Here is a 16,940-nt window from a genome sequence, read left to right on the forward strand (position 1 = left end):
CCTGTGTAAAGGAAGGTGTTTATTACAAAGACATCTAAGGCCTAGATACTCTGCTTTGCCTATTAAGGCAAATCCTTAGGATAGACCTGTGCCATCCTGAGCCACAGCAGAGACAGCAGCAGCCTCAGCTCCTCAATGTGCTGACTCCAGCCAAGGAGACCATAGACCAGCTAAACTCAAGCTAAGCATAAAGTACTGTGCCAGCAAATCCCTCCCATTTGCTTTCACTGGCACCAAGTGGGAAGATGGAGGCCAGAAATACAGGCTCTGTGCCAGCTAACAGTTGCCTATGTTAGAAAAACATTTTCTTGGGAACCTCCATGCTATTCTGAATCCTGCATGCTGGACTGGTGGTACAAACAGGAACCTTGGCCTTCTGCTTTTGCATGCTAAATTTAACTACAACTCTAATTGCCTTAGTTTATTTTTAAGCCTTTCTTGAGTTGAGGCAGCAGGTTCATTAAGTACAAGAGATTTTAATCTTGTTTCAGGAACTCATTAAATACCTCACTATTTTTTGAAAAAAAAAAAAAAAAAATATTCAAGAGCCATCTGCTGGCTGTTTGGCACATCGCTGCTAGTGACAACCCCGCAGTCAGCCCAAGAGAGTGACCTAGAGTGAAGCACAAGCCAAATTCAGCTCTGATGTCAGAAGAAAGATTTAGTGTAGGAAATATTTTGCAATTTTTACAATTAATGGGCTTTTTTTTTTAAGATATAGTAAAATAATAGTAAGAGCTAAACGCTGGGTTCAATTACATTCACACAGGTGCAAACACAGTTGCTTTGGTTCAGTGTAAATGAAAGCATTTGGTCAGAAGGCAATTTATACTTATGAGATCGTTTGAGAATAATACAGCTATATAAAAATTCGGTTAGTGTGTCACAAGATCATTAAAACTGAAATGAGATTTTACAGTTTTCCTTGACTTCTCCAAATATGTATATTGCACCACTTTGCTGGAGATAAATTGGCTTTTCTTGGTTTGGTACAGAACTAGCCCAAAACCTCTTCCTTTCATAACTGGTAGATCAGGCCTTTGTACATTCTTTCTACTGAGACGTAAATTTCACTTTCTTACAGTTCTTTTCCTTTATGCCTTTACCGCACAGCAATAAAAATGGAGATTTTTTTAGATATTGCTTAGGACATCACCTAAGTGCATTCATGTAAGCAGCTCTACACTGGAGTTTGTGAGATGCCCAAGTGCGGTCCAGCTGGGAAACTGTTAGGTCAGGATCCTGGGACACACAGCCAATGTCCTTGAGCAACCCTTTGTGCTCAGGAAAGATGTAAGAAAAAGGCAATTTCAAACGCTGATGCCAGTGCTACTGCCTTAAAAAGATCAAGACACTCATACAACAGTAATGGGAAACACAGGCACCTATTTTAGTAAGACAGGTAAAGCATCAAAAGCATTTCACTGACAACTGTGTAGATCAAGGCATCTACTACAAGGAGAACCATATGGGACCAGTAATTGAACTAAAAATATTTCTACAACTTTTGGAAATCAATCTCTACTTTCAGTCATACTGTGCTAATCCAGGGTAGCTATCACAGGAACTGAACATAGAGTGAGTGTTTCAGCATACTCTTGATGGCAAGTATGACCCAGGAATTCTGTCAGGGATTTTCTTATAGAAGTGATATCAAAGTAAGAATAAGGCCATAAAAGGGCAAGGAAGATTTTGACCATAGCATAATGTTAATTTTAGCTTTGTGGGAATGCAAGCAGAAAATCTTTTGGTTGAAAATTCTACCTGACATCAGTAAGCTGAGTCAACCATGTATTAAGATTAAAATCCTACCAATTTTGACAGAAAGGTTATAGAGTCTATGTTTACAAGACGGAAAAGAAAGTACCTGCATAATATATTTGTTCAGCTAGAATGACTTGGTTGCATGCCTGAATGTTTTTGTTTTGTAAGCCAGCTGTAAGGCTAAGCTGCTATAAGATGATGATGGTGGCAATATAATTACTAATACAAGGTTAGCCAAAGTGATTGTGTAGCCAAGAAAAATTAGATGCCTCAGTATGAATCAACACATTAATTTTCCAAACAGTTCAGCTGTATAAGGTAGATAAAACAGTGTTCATAAGGTACTGGTAACAAGGGGATTCCTAATAACTTTCAAACTACATTATCTTGTTCTGCCATATCACGATAAAACGATAAAGGCAAAGAGAGAATCAAGCTGAAGCCCCACTGAGAACACCTGTTTTGTTCCAGTAATGAAAGAGCTTAATAAAAGCTAAATACTACTTTCTGTCTGTTAAATTATCCCATAGCTGGATGTAAAGTATCAGGGCCATGAACACAACCCCCTGCAGCGGCTGAGCTGCCTGTATTCCAAGGCCAGTTCCAATGCAAGCTCAGGCATCTTAACTTGAGGATGAGGCTGCAGTGGAAAGAGCTGTGTGAAGCCTCTGCCAGGCCCTTCCCCCTTTGCTTGGGAGCTGCATTTCAGCTGGGACACTTGCCGTTGGTCCTTGACTGAGCTGCACTGCAGCTGTACCTCTGCCTGGCCTCACCTCATGCATCTGAACCCTGCCCTTCACTGATCTGACTTTGTGGCTTGATCTCAGACCTGCTTCAACACTACAGACTTCCTGGGCGATCACTGGGCTGCCTGCTGACCCTGCGTACTGTCATCACTGGACCCAGTCCTGTCTGTCCCTGACTTGACTTCCTGGCCTTGATCTTGGACCTACTTCATTACCACAGATTTGCCAACTGGTTATCCTCAACAGACCCGCTCTGCTTTTTGTGTTTGGGTACTGTGAGTCTGCTCTCCTCAGTGGTGAGGTCTCTGCCCCTGCCCGCCTCGCTGTCACCCACAGCTCCTGGCTTGTCTTCCCTTACAGAGTAATCTGCTAGTGCTGCTCCCCCACATAAAACTCAGATATGAGCTTGGCAAAAGTAACAGCTATTATCTGGATCCCTCTAATGGGAATGTAATACAGAAATCAACATTAGTACTAAGTTACTCTATCATAATACACAAGATGAATGAAATGACAGATCAAATCCACTTAATTTTACATCCTCCATTTAACTGTTTTACATACTGTGCAGCATTCCTTCTCTGTCTTCCTTGTCAATAACACTTACTCTGCTCAAATACTGAAACAAGCCCTATGCACATTACTCCAAACTACTAATTCAACCTGACCTTTCAGCACAGATCACATCACCACTCTGCTGGCTTTCACCAGAACTGTAGATGCGCAAACCAGTTCTGATAGAGCCAAATGTTAAAATGTGGTTAAGGGTCCTATTTTCAGAAGAGTTCAACTCACGCCAGTCTTAAGTTTCACTGAAAGTTTGGGTGGTGGAGTGAAGCAGGAAAAAAAAATCATAAGAAAATCAGATTAGTTCACGCATTTTTAAAAATAAGAGGTGGCTAGATTGCAAAAGTATTCAGACACCTAAAGACACAGACTTGACAGGCAGAATTCTTAGGATGGACCTGCTGATTTCCAGGGTAACTTGGTACCTGCATGTCTGGAAAATACAACTGGATATCAGCCCCTTCTTTAGATGCTTTAAGTACCTCTGAAAGTTAGTTCTTACTCTCCTAAGTTACCTGCACTGTTTTTAAAGTGTTCTTCCCAAATCTGATTCTCAGTTATATTAGTGCTTCCCACAGAGTGAAGCTAAGTACAGCATTTGACTGAACTAGGTTAAGAGGGGGAAAAAAAAAAAAAAAAAAGACAGGAGTATTAAATCTGAATTTCACTGCTTTTCAATCTTATACAAGTCTAATGTAACCCTAATGCAGCTTTATAAATTTATTTTGCATTTCTTTCCCAGCATCTCAGCTACAGTAATTGCAGAGTTTCTAAACTTTCCCGATTATTATTCAATTCAATTATTTATGTACATTATAAATGGTCAGAGGAATTCTGGAAACTATGACAAGTGTTCCAGATCTGAACATCTATCATTGCCAAAACAAAGGACTTAAAAACCAAATTTGAAAGTGTGCTACTCTGTCAAACGCTGTGGCTTGTTCTTTGAATATACATGTTTATATATAGATATTAGATATTTTCACTAAGACACAGCTGCCAAATTACAGCTTCTTTAGTTTTAAATGTCAAAACATTCCAGTTTTTCTGTATTCCTATGTGCAGCAAAGGAAAAAAGAAAAAAAAAAAAAGAAAAACTTGTTCTAATTTAAAGAAATACTGCTGTCAAGATGAACTTCAAGTAATCTTACAAATTACTTGTATTTGATAGATGATGCTGATACATTTTTCATTCTTAATTTTAATAATTAATATTTCTGAAGAACGAAGAGCAAAGTTGCCCACAGAATGCAGTTGTTATGGGTTGTGCTGATTTTGTTTCTACCAACAGTGCCTCCTAAAGTTCAGGTGGGTTTCCCTCAAGCAGGCTGTAAGTTAGTTTAGGTACCAGTCAGCTGTTTCTACAGCCTTCAGAAGCTGAGTAAATCCTTATGCCAATGTCCATCCTGTCAAGACTAGCTGGCAGTAAAATCATTAAATCTACTATAGGTATATTTACACTGCAATTCAGTTACAGAAAGACTACAGCGTAGATAACCCTGAGCCATACTTGAGAGAAAGCACATCACCAAGCCGTTATCCTCATTTTATTGGCTTCAGTGCAGCAAATAGGGGAAATGACAGAGATGCAGAATAATTCAGCAATTGCATTGTCAGGAATGAGTTAGCAAGGCTCAAGTATATTTCTGATGAGCAAGTAAGTGCCTGCATCTTAATCAGGGCTAACTGGAATTTGGTGGTACCTCCCAGCAGACAGAGAGGAACAAGCCTGAGGACTAGATTCACAACCTGGACAACCTTCAAAACAGAGAGCCCTGTACAATGTGCCATCCCTGCCAGAGTAGGCTGACAGGGGGAAATTCAGCTGTCAGTTTTTTAGTCCTTTACTTCTCATCAGTGATCAATCCAGTGTTTAAAAAATGAGCTTTCAATCTCCAGAAATACAGTAGTCTATTGCTTACAAAACAAACAAATCTGAATGGTACATCCCCCAGCTTGGGGTTGTAAGGTCTTTCAACTTTTGTACGGACAGAAGCACTTTGTCACAGCTGTTAGCCCAAAATAACTCATTATGGTGGACTCATGGACAAATCCTGGAATTTCTCATCTCCTCTTACCTTCTCAGGTGGCCTTGTGTTCAGTGAAATCAGTGCAAGGATGAATTAGGACTACATATACAAATTTTCTCAGAAGGAAAAACAGCCCTGTTCTCTGAGCCACATTTTAGGCTCTGGGGAAAAATATCAGGATAATCTCATACGCCCTTAATCAGGACATCAGCCAAAAGCAAAATCTGTTACTGAAACAACAATCCTCAAAACCTACCCACAAAACTGAAAGATAAAGCAGCTAGGGGCTGACAACCAGACAAGACTCAGGATAGGCTTTGCTTTAGAAGTATGACAGTAGAAATAATTCACTTTTAAGAAAAAGTTATGAAAAATCATGTGTGAAAGTCTGGCTCCATGAAATAGATGACATTGAGCCCCCTGACTCATCTCATCAGGTAATGGTGCTCCATAACAAACAGATTTTAAGAAATGCAATAAAAATCACATTTTGTTTCTAGGATCACACTTGCATTTGGGTAAGAAGCCATTCGGAAAGGGACAGTCCTACACTTAACTACTAACCATGTGGAACAAAACAGGGGTTTTCTCTGCCATGGGCTGCTTTCCAGTAACTGACTGCTGAGGCTTCAATGTCTCCAGCTGCTCCTGGAATCTGTGTCTCTCTTTCATCTGTTCTTCCTTTTGAGATAGCTCTTTCTTACTTTCTTCTGTCCTGAAAAATACACAGATTCTGCTTCGCTTAAGCTTTTCACTTGGGTGAAGAAGCATCCTTGTTCCTCTGTTTGCATTGCTTTTTTCTTATATTTATACCACACACTTGAGGGTGAATCATGACATAAAAGACTAAAATAGATTTAGAAAGCACTTATGGTGTTTGTGGGGGGACACAAGAACTTGTCATTGGATGAAATCACATCTCTAAAAAAAGAAAACCAAAGAAAAGGAGCAGACCTCAAGCCTCTGATAAGTGGCAACAAATATCTGGAGACCAGAACTCCATTAAGCAGAGGCATGTTTGTGATGTTTCACTCCCCATCTCCACACCAAAATTCTCAGTCTAACTTCATTTCCTTTCCTATCTGCAATAATACAGTGACAAGTTTCCTCTGAAGGCCTTCCATCTTTCTACATTTTGATGTCTGCATAAAGATTTCATCTGACATTTCCATGGCAAAAATTAAGTTCAATTTCTTCTGAATTTTTCAAGCCCCAGGTGCCACAGTAACAACTAGAATAGCAAGAAAGAAAACTGAAATTTGTCAAAATTATTTGAGCTATTACTCAGCAACAATAAATAACCCAGATTCTTGCCAAGCCATGGTCTGCCATCTATGTGACAGGCTAACAGGTAGACAAAATGGGGTTTTATAGAATCAATGGAAGCAATGAGCTTTAATGTCAGGAATCCCATAGAGGAAAAAAACCTGCAACCAACCATCTGCCATTTAAACCAAGTACACAGTAGCTACAGTTTCTAAGTGGCAGGGCAGGCAACTGTTTAACACTGAGAAAGTAATAGTCTCTAGAGCAGGCAGATTCTAATTCTTTCAAGGGCTCCTATGTCAAATTCAAAATGTTAAATTTCACTCTGAAAATAGCAGGCAGAATATAACCTTTGAAAAGTCACTATAATGGAGCAGGTGCATAAGGCACCCACCTGATTTCACTTTAAAATTAGACTTTATGCAGAATACACTACATTAAACTAAAAGTCCAATGAAGCAGAGGCCTAAATAACTCTGCCATTTCCTCAACTGACACCATTCTTATTTCTGTTAAAAAAAGTTTTCCAAGGTATCCCTGTGGTACATCTCATTCCTTATGGGTGCACTTTGTCCCTCTAAGCTCTTGCACTTTTCTTGGTGTCAAGGAGTCAGAATTGCTTTCTTTAGGGAAAAAGTTACATGGGGAGACATAGAATCTTAGAACTGCTTAGGTTAGAAAAGACTTTTAAGATCATCGACTCCAACCGTTCTGGTTTGTAAAAGGTTTTTTCTGCTGGGAAACAGAGTAAGCCATTTTCTATACCTCCTGGGAGCACAACAACAACAAAAAAGCTTAAACTGGAGATAGGATAATTTAAAGGAGACTTAAGGAAAAGCTTTAGACTTTTAACAATAATTAAACAGCAGAATGTACTACCTGGGGAGTCAAGGAATCCTCACATTGAGGACGTCAAGACCAAGTTATATAAAGATCTGCCAGGAAAGGATTAGATTTTTTTGCCTCACTATATTGGTACAGAGAGACAGACCCTTCGAAACCCATCTTTTATATGCTATGCTTAGTAAATCTCAGAACTGTTCTTCATAAAGTAGATCAATAGCATGTTATCCTCCTCTTATATAGACTAAAATCAAAAGAAAATGGCTAAATTTACAGTGTCAGAAGTGCCACAGCATGTCTAATCCCAGGCCAGTTCACTAATGTACTGAGCCTGGCTGCCTCTAAACCTTTAAGCAACAACAGCCAGGATGGGCTGTCTTACTAGGTAACGAAACAAGACATCCTTTTGCTCCAGCTTACAGACCAGATAAGTAATGTTCTTTAATCTTTGACAACTAGTTAAGCCATAATCAAAACCACTGACAACTTTTCTTGTGTGATACCTTGGCAATTCTGTTGTAGTTAGAGACTCTGGAGCATTTCCTGAATTTTGAACCTTCTCGGCTTCTATTTTGTTTCCTTCTTCTATGTCAGCTCCATTCCCCCCACAGCTTGACAAGGGGGTATTTCTTTTCTCTGGTTTCAATCTCATCAGTTTCCTGGGATTCACCTTAGTGGTCTCTTGCCTTACTTTAAAATACTGGTTTTGACTTATGTTAGAGGAACCTATTTCTTCCAGACTTTCTGGATCCTGTTTTGTGCCTTCAAGTTTTTCAGTCCGAGCAGACATTCTAGGAAGCAGCTCTGAGTCTTCTTTACGGGCTGTACGGAGTTGTTGCAGTAGCAGGCTTTTCCCTGAGCAATTCCTCCTGCAAAGAAAATAAAAACCTGATTTAATCAAGGTAAAGTATTGTATGAATAAATTCAGACTCTGAGGAACTTCTCATATGAGTGACACCACACACCTACTAGAAGAGCCCTGAAAAAATGTAATGTTGGCATGGAAATTAAGAGTCTACATATTTTTGTCCCCTTTGGATACAGTGGTTGGTATTCAAATAAGTACAGCAGAAAAGTTCTTCTAATAATTTTTAGGATTTTTGAGCGTTTGCCTTAACTTCATCCATGCCTCCTCCGGGTTAACAAGACTGCTAAACTGTCAACAACCACAGTATTGTCATAGTACTCTGCTGTGAAAAGTCCTATCATGATATAATGGGCAGATACAGTTATTTTATCTTGCAGTTCTGTCCAATGATCAGCCTCCCAAGTCATCTGCTACAGGAGGACTACCATCAATTCATAGCTGGTCTAGTGATTATTAGCAAATAATATGCCTTACTTTAGTGGCAGCTGAAAGTACACAGACTGAGTAACAGATTGACTTGGATATTAATGATGTGGTTAGGTGGTGTGTACAAGTACACAGCATCGTACCCCTGTCTTATCTAAAGTAAACCTATGCTTCTCAGAGCAAAGGATAAAACAGATGGAGAGTATTCCTCCTCCTTAAGGATCTCACATCTCCTGCCATCATAACCAGAACCATCAAATGATCATTTATCATTGATGACTGGACTACTGAGAAACATGCCTAAGTAGTGGCAATTTTAGGAGAGTGCCACGTACTGGAGAGCAGCCTTATGGTATAGTGCTGGAGATGGTACTGACTGTCCAAGCACTCTGCAGATAAACCAACAGTGTATTTTCTAGGCTAAGTGCCTGGAGATCAAAAAGACTAAGCCTCCAATGCCTGAATACACTGGTATATTGTACCACAGAATATGTAGCCCTGTTTAATAATTCCAACTGGACAAGAGTGAAACTAGCATTGACCCCTTGTGAATGAGATCAAAATCTTGCCCTACTGAGACCATGAGGCTTTGTTATTTAGAAACAGAGCTAAATAACATTTGCCAGGCATTCCATTTGTGTTTGTTCTTCAGTAACATTAGAACAAATCAAAATCCAATCAGCTAAGCTCTGCTGTCCATCACTCCAGATTTACACTGATGCAACTTCTGTATTTGCATTAGTGCCAGTGAGAGTTCCCCAAGTATCATCTTGTCCCTGCTTTATGCTGGCTTTGGATTAGATGTTCTAAATTATATTGAGTGTTTAGGCTCCGTTCCTTGTTGAATCATTTATTCTTTCAAACCATTTAAAAAAAGGTAATTGGCTGGCACTATACAACAAATGTTCTGCTTGTCCTCTGCACTACTGGAATGTGAACTTACATCCATCAAACTTCTAGATGTAATCCAGAGCACAAATGCAGTAAGATGTTTAAAGCCTGACATGCCTGCTTCACATTAAACAAACATCTAAACCTATAGGTATGAATCAAGCCCTGAGTTTAGCAACAGGAAATGGCTGGCATCTGTGCATACTGAAGAATTTACAGTTTAGGATTCCATCCATCACACTTCCCTCCCCCCTTCCCCTCTTCCTCTCCTCCTGCCAATTAAGGGGAATTGAGAGCATCCCTGCCCACACAATGTATTCAATATTCTCTTTAAATCAACATCTATCCTAGCCTATCTTATTATTTCTAAAAATAAAGGTTTATCTGAGTCAACTCCCTACAACATTTTCAGCGTTTGGTTCTGAGTCATTTAAAAGCAGTTCTCATGTCACTCAAACAAGTCTGGAGAAAGACTCCGGTTTCCCAGCCACCCAGGACTACCTCTACTTGGTTTTGAGCTGTTTCCATGCAGCTGTACAGGAGCAAGGTGCTACACTGCCTCAAGGATCAACAACTATTTTCTAGCTTCAGTATCTTCACCATGCAACAGAAAAAGAGTGATCTCCTGAGGCCAGATTGAAGCACTTTCACTATTGGGCTTTTCTGTGGTGAAGACCAGGAATGGAGATATTTCAGTACACAAGCTATCACTATAACCACTGTTAGGGCAATTATTTTACTTTCAGAAAAAAATGAATATTGTATCATTTGAATTAGGGTCGTGGTAAAGAACCTTACATTCTCCGTTCTGCTTGGTCCTTTATCATCATAGGCTCTTCCTCTTCAGCTGAGGTGTCACTTGCACTACAAAACAAATTAGACCATATTAGTTAACTCTATTCCAACTGGGTGTTGGCTTTTTTTCATTTCTAGGGTGCAAACTTAGAACAATGAAAAAGGGAGAGATACTTTCAGGGAAGATCTCCAGGTGTTATAGATCATTCTTCACACTATGACTCCAGAAAAAAAAAGTTTCAAGCAACTACTTCAAAATGATTAGCTCCTCAGTAACTATCACCTGTGTTAACTACAAGGTCTCTTCCAACTACTGTTTTCTTCAACCCCTTGCTGCAGCAAATATGCATCCTGAGAAAGGAGCAAACAGCTACCTCGGACACTATGAGCTCTAGGGAAAAGGATGTTTCCAGAATCTCTTGCAAATTCAGAAGAATTTGGCCTCCCATAACTGACTATAAGGCTCTTTTATTTTAAAGACAGAAATCTGTCTCCTACAGTTGCTTGCCAGGAATGTAGCAAAGGATGTCCATTTTGCACAGTGCTGTCAGAATGCTAGCCCAACTCAGACAGCTGCAAGCATTGCTTTGCAGTCACTGCTCACTCCTTTATAGATGGAAACTTTCTAAATGTTATTTCCCTGGATGATTTGCATGTCCCCTTCTGTGCTGCCTGCATCCCCACACATTTACTTGTTCTGAGACAAGTTATGCTCTCCCAAGAACATCTGTGCTCAGACAGGGGCCGTGCCTTCCTACCAAGGTCACAGAGGTGTGGAAGAAGTGAACACTTTTGAAGTTACATTTCACCAGTATGAGATGCAGAGAAGGTTTCGCCTTTCTACTTTTTGTTACTTCTCACTAACAATAAAGCCAGAATTTACCTTTGTTTCTCATCAGAGAACATTACTGACTTCTGTGGTTTAACATCTCTTAAATCTATGTACACGGTTACAGGCTCTGGCAGGCACTGTAATCTCATCATGTCCGTCCTTAGAGAACTTTGTGAAGATGGTAGCAGGGCAACATCCCTAAGTATAGAAAACACTGTTTCAGCATGTCCTCTGCCTTATCCAGACAAGAAGTCCTGCTGGGTGTGGATTATGATCAAAATTGGATTGTGACAGGAGCTTTGTGCTTGGCTACTGTACAGATTCAAACTGCTTCTGCCTACTATCCACCACCTTTCAAAGCTGAACTTGAAAATTCAGCTTCCCCCAAGGAATACAAACCACAGGCAGTAATAAGGGATATTTAGGTCTGAAAAACTAACAACATCAAACCATTCTGTAGAACCAATGCAGGCAGTTATGGTACCAAAGAACTTACAAGTTTGAAGAGCCCAGTGCCAACCAGTAAATACAGGTCCCTTTTTCTTCCCTGCCTCCTTTGGCAATTCTGTTTTATCCTTCAGAGCATGCAAAGTGCAAACCATCTTCATGGCTCTCACTGCTCTGGCAATGAGGATACTTGTCACCTTCCCCTCTACAGAGTTGTTTCACTACTGTTTCCTCTGTGATGCCATCATTGATGTTGATCCCTCCAGTCTGGAAACCCACTTCCTTCACACAGAACCCTCCAAGATGCACTGACATCTCCACTGATACCTACCAAAAAAATCATCCTGTATACTTCAACTAAATTGAGGTACCAGCAAGAGAAACTGGTACCCTAAATGACAAAAATAAATGTGATCATGATAATTTGCTTAGCCTTGTTTTCCTGCCTTTCTCATTCATCCCAAGTGTCTGGTAAGGTCTAGAGTCTCTAGACAAAGGTGGTGGTTGATGGAGAACACTAAGGTGGCAGGATATCGACTGTTGTCATCAAACATACACGAAGGACTGAGTCTTAGTTTTTCCTTTTAACAACACTGTTGCATATTCCAACTACAATCAGCTTTCTGCAGAGACTACAGAGAAAAGCACCTATAGAACACCATCAGTTTCCAGGTACCCCTACTGGCAGTCACGATTACCTCACGCATACGACAGAAAAGGACCTACTTATTCTCTTGCCGTTCTTGAAAGGAGAGTTTGGCTGATGGCCACCTGCAGTGTGGAGACACGGTCCTGGACTGCCTGGCACACAGCTCTTTTAGCTTTTCCATGAGCTGATTTTCAGACCTACTCCTGAAGGTCTCTATGAAGAGCAACAAAAAGAATCACCAGTTGTGGTCTTCTGCCATGGGATCACCCAACACACCTCCCCATTTCCACATCACCCCTTTCTCTACAGCCAGTCACAAGGGGAAGGATAAAGATACTATTGTCATCTGGCTCCAACTCACTTCAAACCTTCATCCGTCTTGTCCGATTCACTTTTAGACCGTAACAGGCCACAAAGCACTGGTTTCAAGCTATGAAACCAAGATGAAATCTTGAGGGAAGCTAATTAAAAATGTTTTACAGAGGCATTAAAAAACCCGCTACGATTTCAACATTCAAGATGCTGCTGCAGGAAACAGGAACCTGTTTTATATATTTTTGTACACTTTCAGCAAAGTTGGTATTAATTTAGCAATGTTACCATGATCTGCTGAGGAGAAAGCAACTTCTGCACGAGTGTTATCTTTCTGCTGCACCAGCTCCTCAGGATCCTTGTGTAGATCCCATTTCTCAATATTCTGAAAGAAGACAGCCAAAATGTGATAGAAAATTCATTCCCAGAAGACTGCTACAAAAGACCTTTTGACTCACGTTCTTTGTAGTAATTCCATCAGATTCTTCTGGCACATATAAATACACAAATGGCATGGAAGTTCTTATTTCCAGTACCACACAACTATCACTTGCCACTAGATTAATCAGTGTGTCATTCTGTCACAGTTACTTCAGCATAAGCCTCAACATTTGGCACAACTAACAAAAGGATATTTACAGTTTGAACACATCATTGCCAAGGCTTTGCACATCTAGCATAGCCAAGTGCAGTATAATTACTAAGAAAACTCAGTGAAGGATTAACGAATGTTCATTCAAATATAACAAAGGTGGAGTACCTTCTCCTTCCCCACTTAAAGCTGCAAAGTCTAGAAGTTGTTTCTACAATGGACTGAACTGACAGCTCCTTAAAAAGAGAAATATAAGCCCATCCAAAATATCCACCTGGTCCGTCTTGCCATAAGCTGGGACGTAACTCATGTTGTGTCCTCCACATGGCTCAGTCTTCCATGTGCATTCGCACGGTGGAGCCTTTCCAACAGGAAGTAGTCCCTTTCATCCCTCAAACCCACTAACAGTACCAGACACCAGCAGGTTTTATTTCCCTCTGGCCATCCCCCACAAGTACCTTTCCTCACCCTTTCACTGCTTCCAATAATACCCTAACTGCACTGCCAGCCTGCTTTAAGCAGTTCCCCAAGGAAGTGCTGCAACCAAAGGAACACATCTGCTCTGTCTCTTTGGACACTGCATCTATCCAGCTGCTTCACTGACTTCTGCTGAGGCTTTTTCTCTGAGAATCATGAACCCTTTCAACATAGGCTACAGAAAACTACTGGCGACAGTAAAACAGATTAAACAACGGCCTGATACAAGACCGAGCACACATACTCTGATCCTGAATAATGCTGAGAACTTCTTACTGCCACTAACACGAGAAGGACATCTGGCTTTTCACTCCTTTGAGATGAGGCCCACAGCTTTTTCCACTCCCTTCAACTTCCGACTAGGGAAAATTCCCATTCCTCTAGGTACAGTCAGCATCAGATACAATCTCACAGCTGCTTATCAGGCACTGAAGATAGGACCATCAATTTCGTTGCTATGAATCATACACACACACTGAGGGTATGCTCACACTGCACACTGCTAGCTTAAGTACAAGAACCAGTCTGCGATGACAGAAGTTCATAAGCATTTAAAGCACTGATTGCTATCCCCTCTGAATATTATTTGAAATGAAAGTTAGAATTAAGAATATTCACATCCATCGAAATACCATCACCAGAACTCAGAAATACTCATGATTTTTTTTTAAAAGGAAGGTGGCTGTCCATTACAACAATTGTCAGAACTACAACTAACATGTATTTCACTGGACCACTCGAGCTTTTGAAAAGCAGAAGCAGCCTCCAAAACAAGCAGTTTCACCTTGTAAAAACCTCCATCATCTGCCCCTCACATTTAAGAGAAGATTCTCTCTCTGCCCTGAGCAATAAATCTTCACACATACCTGAACCATGATTAGATCTATTCTAATATTACATGCTGCAGCTGATGAAAGGTAAAAGCCTGATGAAAGTCACAAGCTGAAGTCTCTCACATCAACACAAAGCTAATACTGGTTCAACAATATCATTGAGATGTATTGGAAGAGTGAAGAATGACTGACAGGTGAGCTTACTACAATGAGAACTGTCACAGGTCAGTACAGGTGCTGTTTTATCAAACAGCCTGAAGAGAAAGACAACATATACATTTGCTTTAATTATGATGCCATTAGTACTAAGCTTCTTTTTCAATAATAGTGCTTAAATACAAAGCATTATAATAAAAAGATCAAACTACCATCTAACCTGCTGTATTAAGGCTTAATCCTCCTAACCCTTAACAGGAATAGCAGTATTGTACAATACAGAATCCAGAAGAAAAAAAGAAATTAAGATTTGCACAATTTCATTTCTAATACAAAAAGGAACTTAAAAAAAATAAAACTAATATTAAAATAAAAAAGAAACTGTATATTAGTTTTAACAACTTTACTTGACATAAACTGAGGTACCTTGCTGAGCGAGGATGAACGAACCACCTTTCAAATCTAAACACATACAGCACGCACACAAAGAATACATACAGCTTTGCCCTCACTTTATGGAAGCGAGAATACACTAAGCTTGGTCTCAGTACTGACCCAAACTTCAGTTCATTGAAGCCAGTGATATCAAACAGGTTCTGAAAGGAAAACTATACCTCCAGGATTAAAAGAGCAACTAACTTAACACAAGGTGAAATGGGAATTAAAGCTAGAACCACATAGAAAAGATCCCCGCCAATAATGGCATGGTTAAATGATGCAGCACAATTTAAAACACAGGCACACAGCTGTGTTCTTTGCCTATACTAGAACAGCTCTAACACCAAAAAAGTTTATTTCTGTGAGTACAGAAAGGGGAGTGAAAGGGAAAAGGAAACATCTGTACTCTGATTCTATAGAAGGCTTTGAACAGAAATACCAGGTTCATGTTCTGTGCTAATTAAGTCCTAATGACCTTAAAAATCAGTAGAAGCAGAGATCTGTAACTGCAGCACTGAAGACACAACCTCTCCATAGCAGTTAAGTGCACATGAGCTGGTAATCTCAGACCTAAGCACCTGCCTTAGGTGAAAGGGATTTAAGACTTCAGCAACAACCCTAGCCACCTTCTCTTCTCATCTCCAGCATTACCACAGTGCTACAAAAAAGACAAGATGCTGGAAGGCCAGCAAGCTCACTGTTTTAATGCAAAGTCTGCCTGGGACCAGAAAAGTTCCCACCTTCCCAGGAAGAGATGTTGTGGTTGGCTTCCCTGGGCCAGACCACGAACCATGCCTTTTGTTGCCATTATGGAGTTTTAATGACAGCAATATGAGAGCTTTAGGTAGTTTGTACAGCACATGACCCAACAAACCCCAAATTCAGGACAATGAAAGCAACAAAGAGAACTGTGGCATGTGCAAAATTTGGCATTTAAGTTCTTTATTTTAGTAGATTCTGCAAGCAATGCACTGTGCTCTCTAACCCCACAAGCAGCACTCACCAAGACTTTTTACTTACCTGCAATGACAAATGGGTCAGTTCTTGAAGATTATCGCCTGAGGAGGTTTCTTCCTTAGCAATTTTTTCTACATTGATGCTAATGCCATGTGAGGGAGGCTTGTCATCTAGCTCTGGGTGGCCTGGTAACGGCTCCAGAAATATTTTGGAGAGTATCTTTGTCTCTACGAGCTTCCTTCTCTCTTTTTGACTGCCTGGCTCTTCCAAAGGCAATGCTGTATTAAGCCAAGTGTTCCCTCTTTCCCTGGCCTGTTCCCTGCCCAGTTCTTTCTCTTCAAGGTGATCTGTGGAATCTCCATGAGACTCTTCAAGAGCAGCTCCCTTTTGGCTTGCAATTTCTTCAGTATGGCTGGCAAGATTGGGAGTCTCATCTTTAATCATTTGTATATCTTCTTTTGCAATGACTTGGGCACCACCTTGTTTCTTCTGAAAGCCAAAACTTTCCAGATCTCCGTTCCAGGTCTCCCATGGTAGTCTTTCTGTTTCCTGTGTTTGCTACAGGTAGAGAAAATACACACACAGAGAAAGTCCTACCTCCCTAAGCTTTAGAAGCTTACAATAAACCAAAACAAAGTGATGCAAAGATAGCAGCTCCAACCCAGACACCATCTGGACACAGCACACACCATGTCCATGATAAAAAACATTAAGACTATTTGTTTTCCAGAGACTTTAACTTCAGGAAGTAATAAACATCCTTGAAATTAATTTTCCTTACATGTGCTCATCATATGACTTTTTTTTCACCAAGATAAACAACTGGGAAAAAGCAGCACAATGTTAGTCTTCCCAGGATGGAACAGTAGGGTCAGCTGGCTCCTCTTCCAGCTTCCTACAATTGCTTCCATGATGAAGTGATGAAGATTAGCCATGTAATAATTTTATCTCAAAAAATCTGTTCAAGGGATAAACTTTGCACTCATCTTCCTTCCTACACTGTCCTAACTAACTCTACATTTTCTAGATACATAAAATGATGGCTGAAATT

At 40.3% G+C, this 16,940-nt stretch overlaps 1 protein-coding gene across 6 annotated transcripts in view; it reads right to left on the minus strand.

Annotated features, from left to right (window-relative positions):
- Positions 1–16,940, minus strand: part of C4H16orf71 (chromosome 4 C16orf71 homolog) — a 95,740-nt gene that overhangs the window by 73,656 nt on the left and 5,144 nt on the right. For 5 of the 6 annotated variants that reach the window (XR_005104053.1, XR_005104054.1, XM_037386620.1 and 2 more), the window contains 7 exons: positions 15,953–16,447; positions 12,725–12,821; positions 12,202–12,337; positions 11,080–11,226; positions 10,200–10,265; positions 7,720–8,085; positions 5,672–5,822 (listed from right to left, as the gene is read on the minus strand). Coding sequence is in view for 4 of the 6 variants with exons in the window: in XM_037386620.1 (XP_037242517.1) it covers positions 5,672–5,822; positions 7,720–8,085; positions 10,200–10,265; positions 11,080–11,226; positions 12,202–12,337; positions 12,725–12,821; positions 15,953–16,447 (1,458 nt within the window). In the remaining 2 variants the exon portion in view is untranslated. The remainder of the gene's footprint in view (positions 1–5,671; positions 5,823–7,719; positions 8,086–10,199; positions 10,266–11,079; positions 11,227–12,201; positions 12,338–12,724; positions 12,822–15,952; positions 16,448–16,940) is intronic. The other variant, XM_037386622.1, reaches the window with a different exon arrangement.

The sequence above is a fragment of the Falco rusticolus genome, chromosome 4, assembly GCF_015220075.1.
Source record: "Falco rusticolus isolate bFalRus1 chromosome 4, bFalRus1.pri, whole genome shotgun sequence".
Classification (NCBI taxonomy): Eukaryota; Metazoa; Chordata; class Aves; order Falconiformes; family Falconidae; genus Falco; species Falco rusticolus.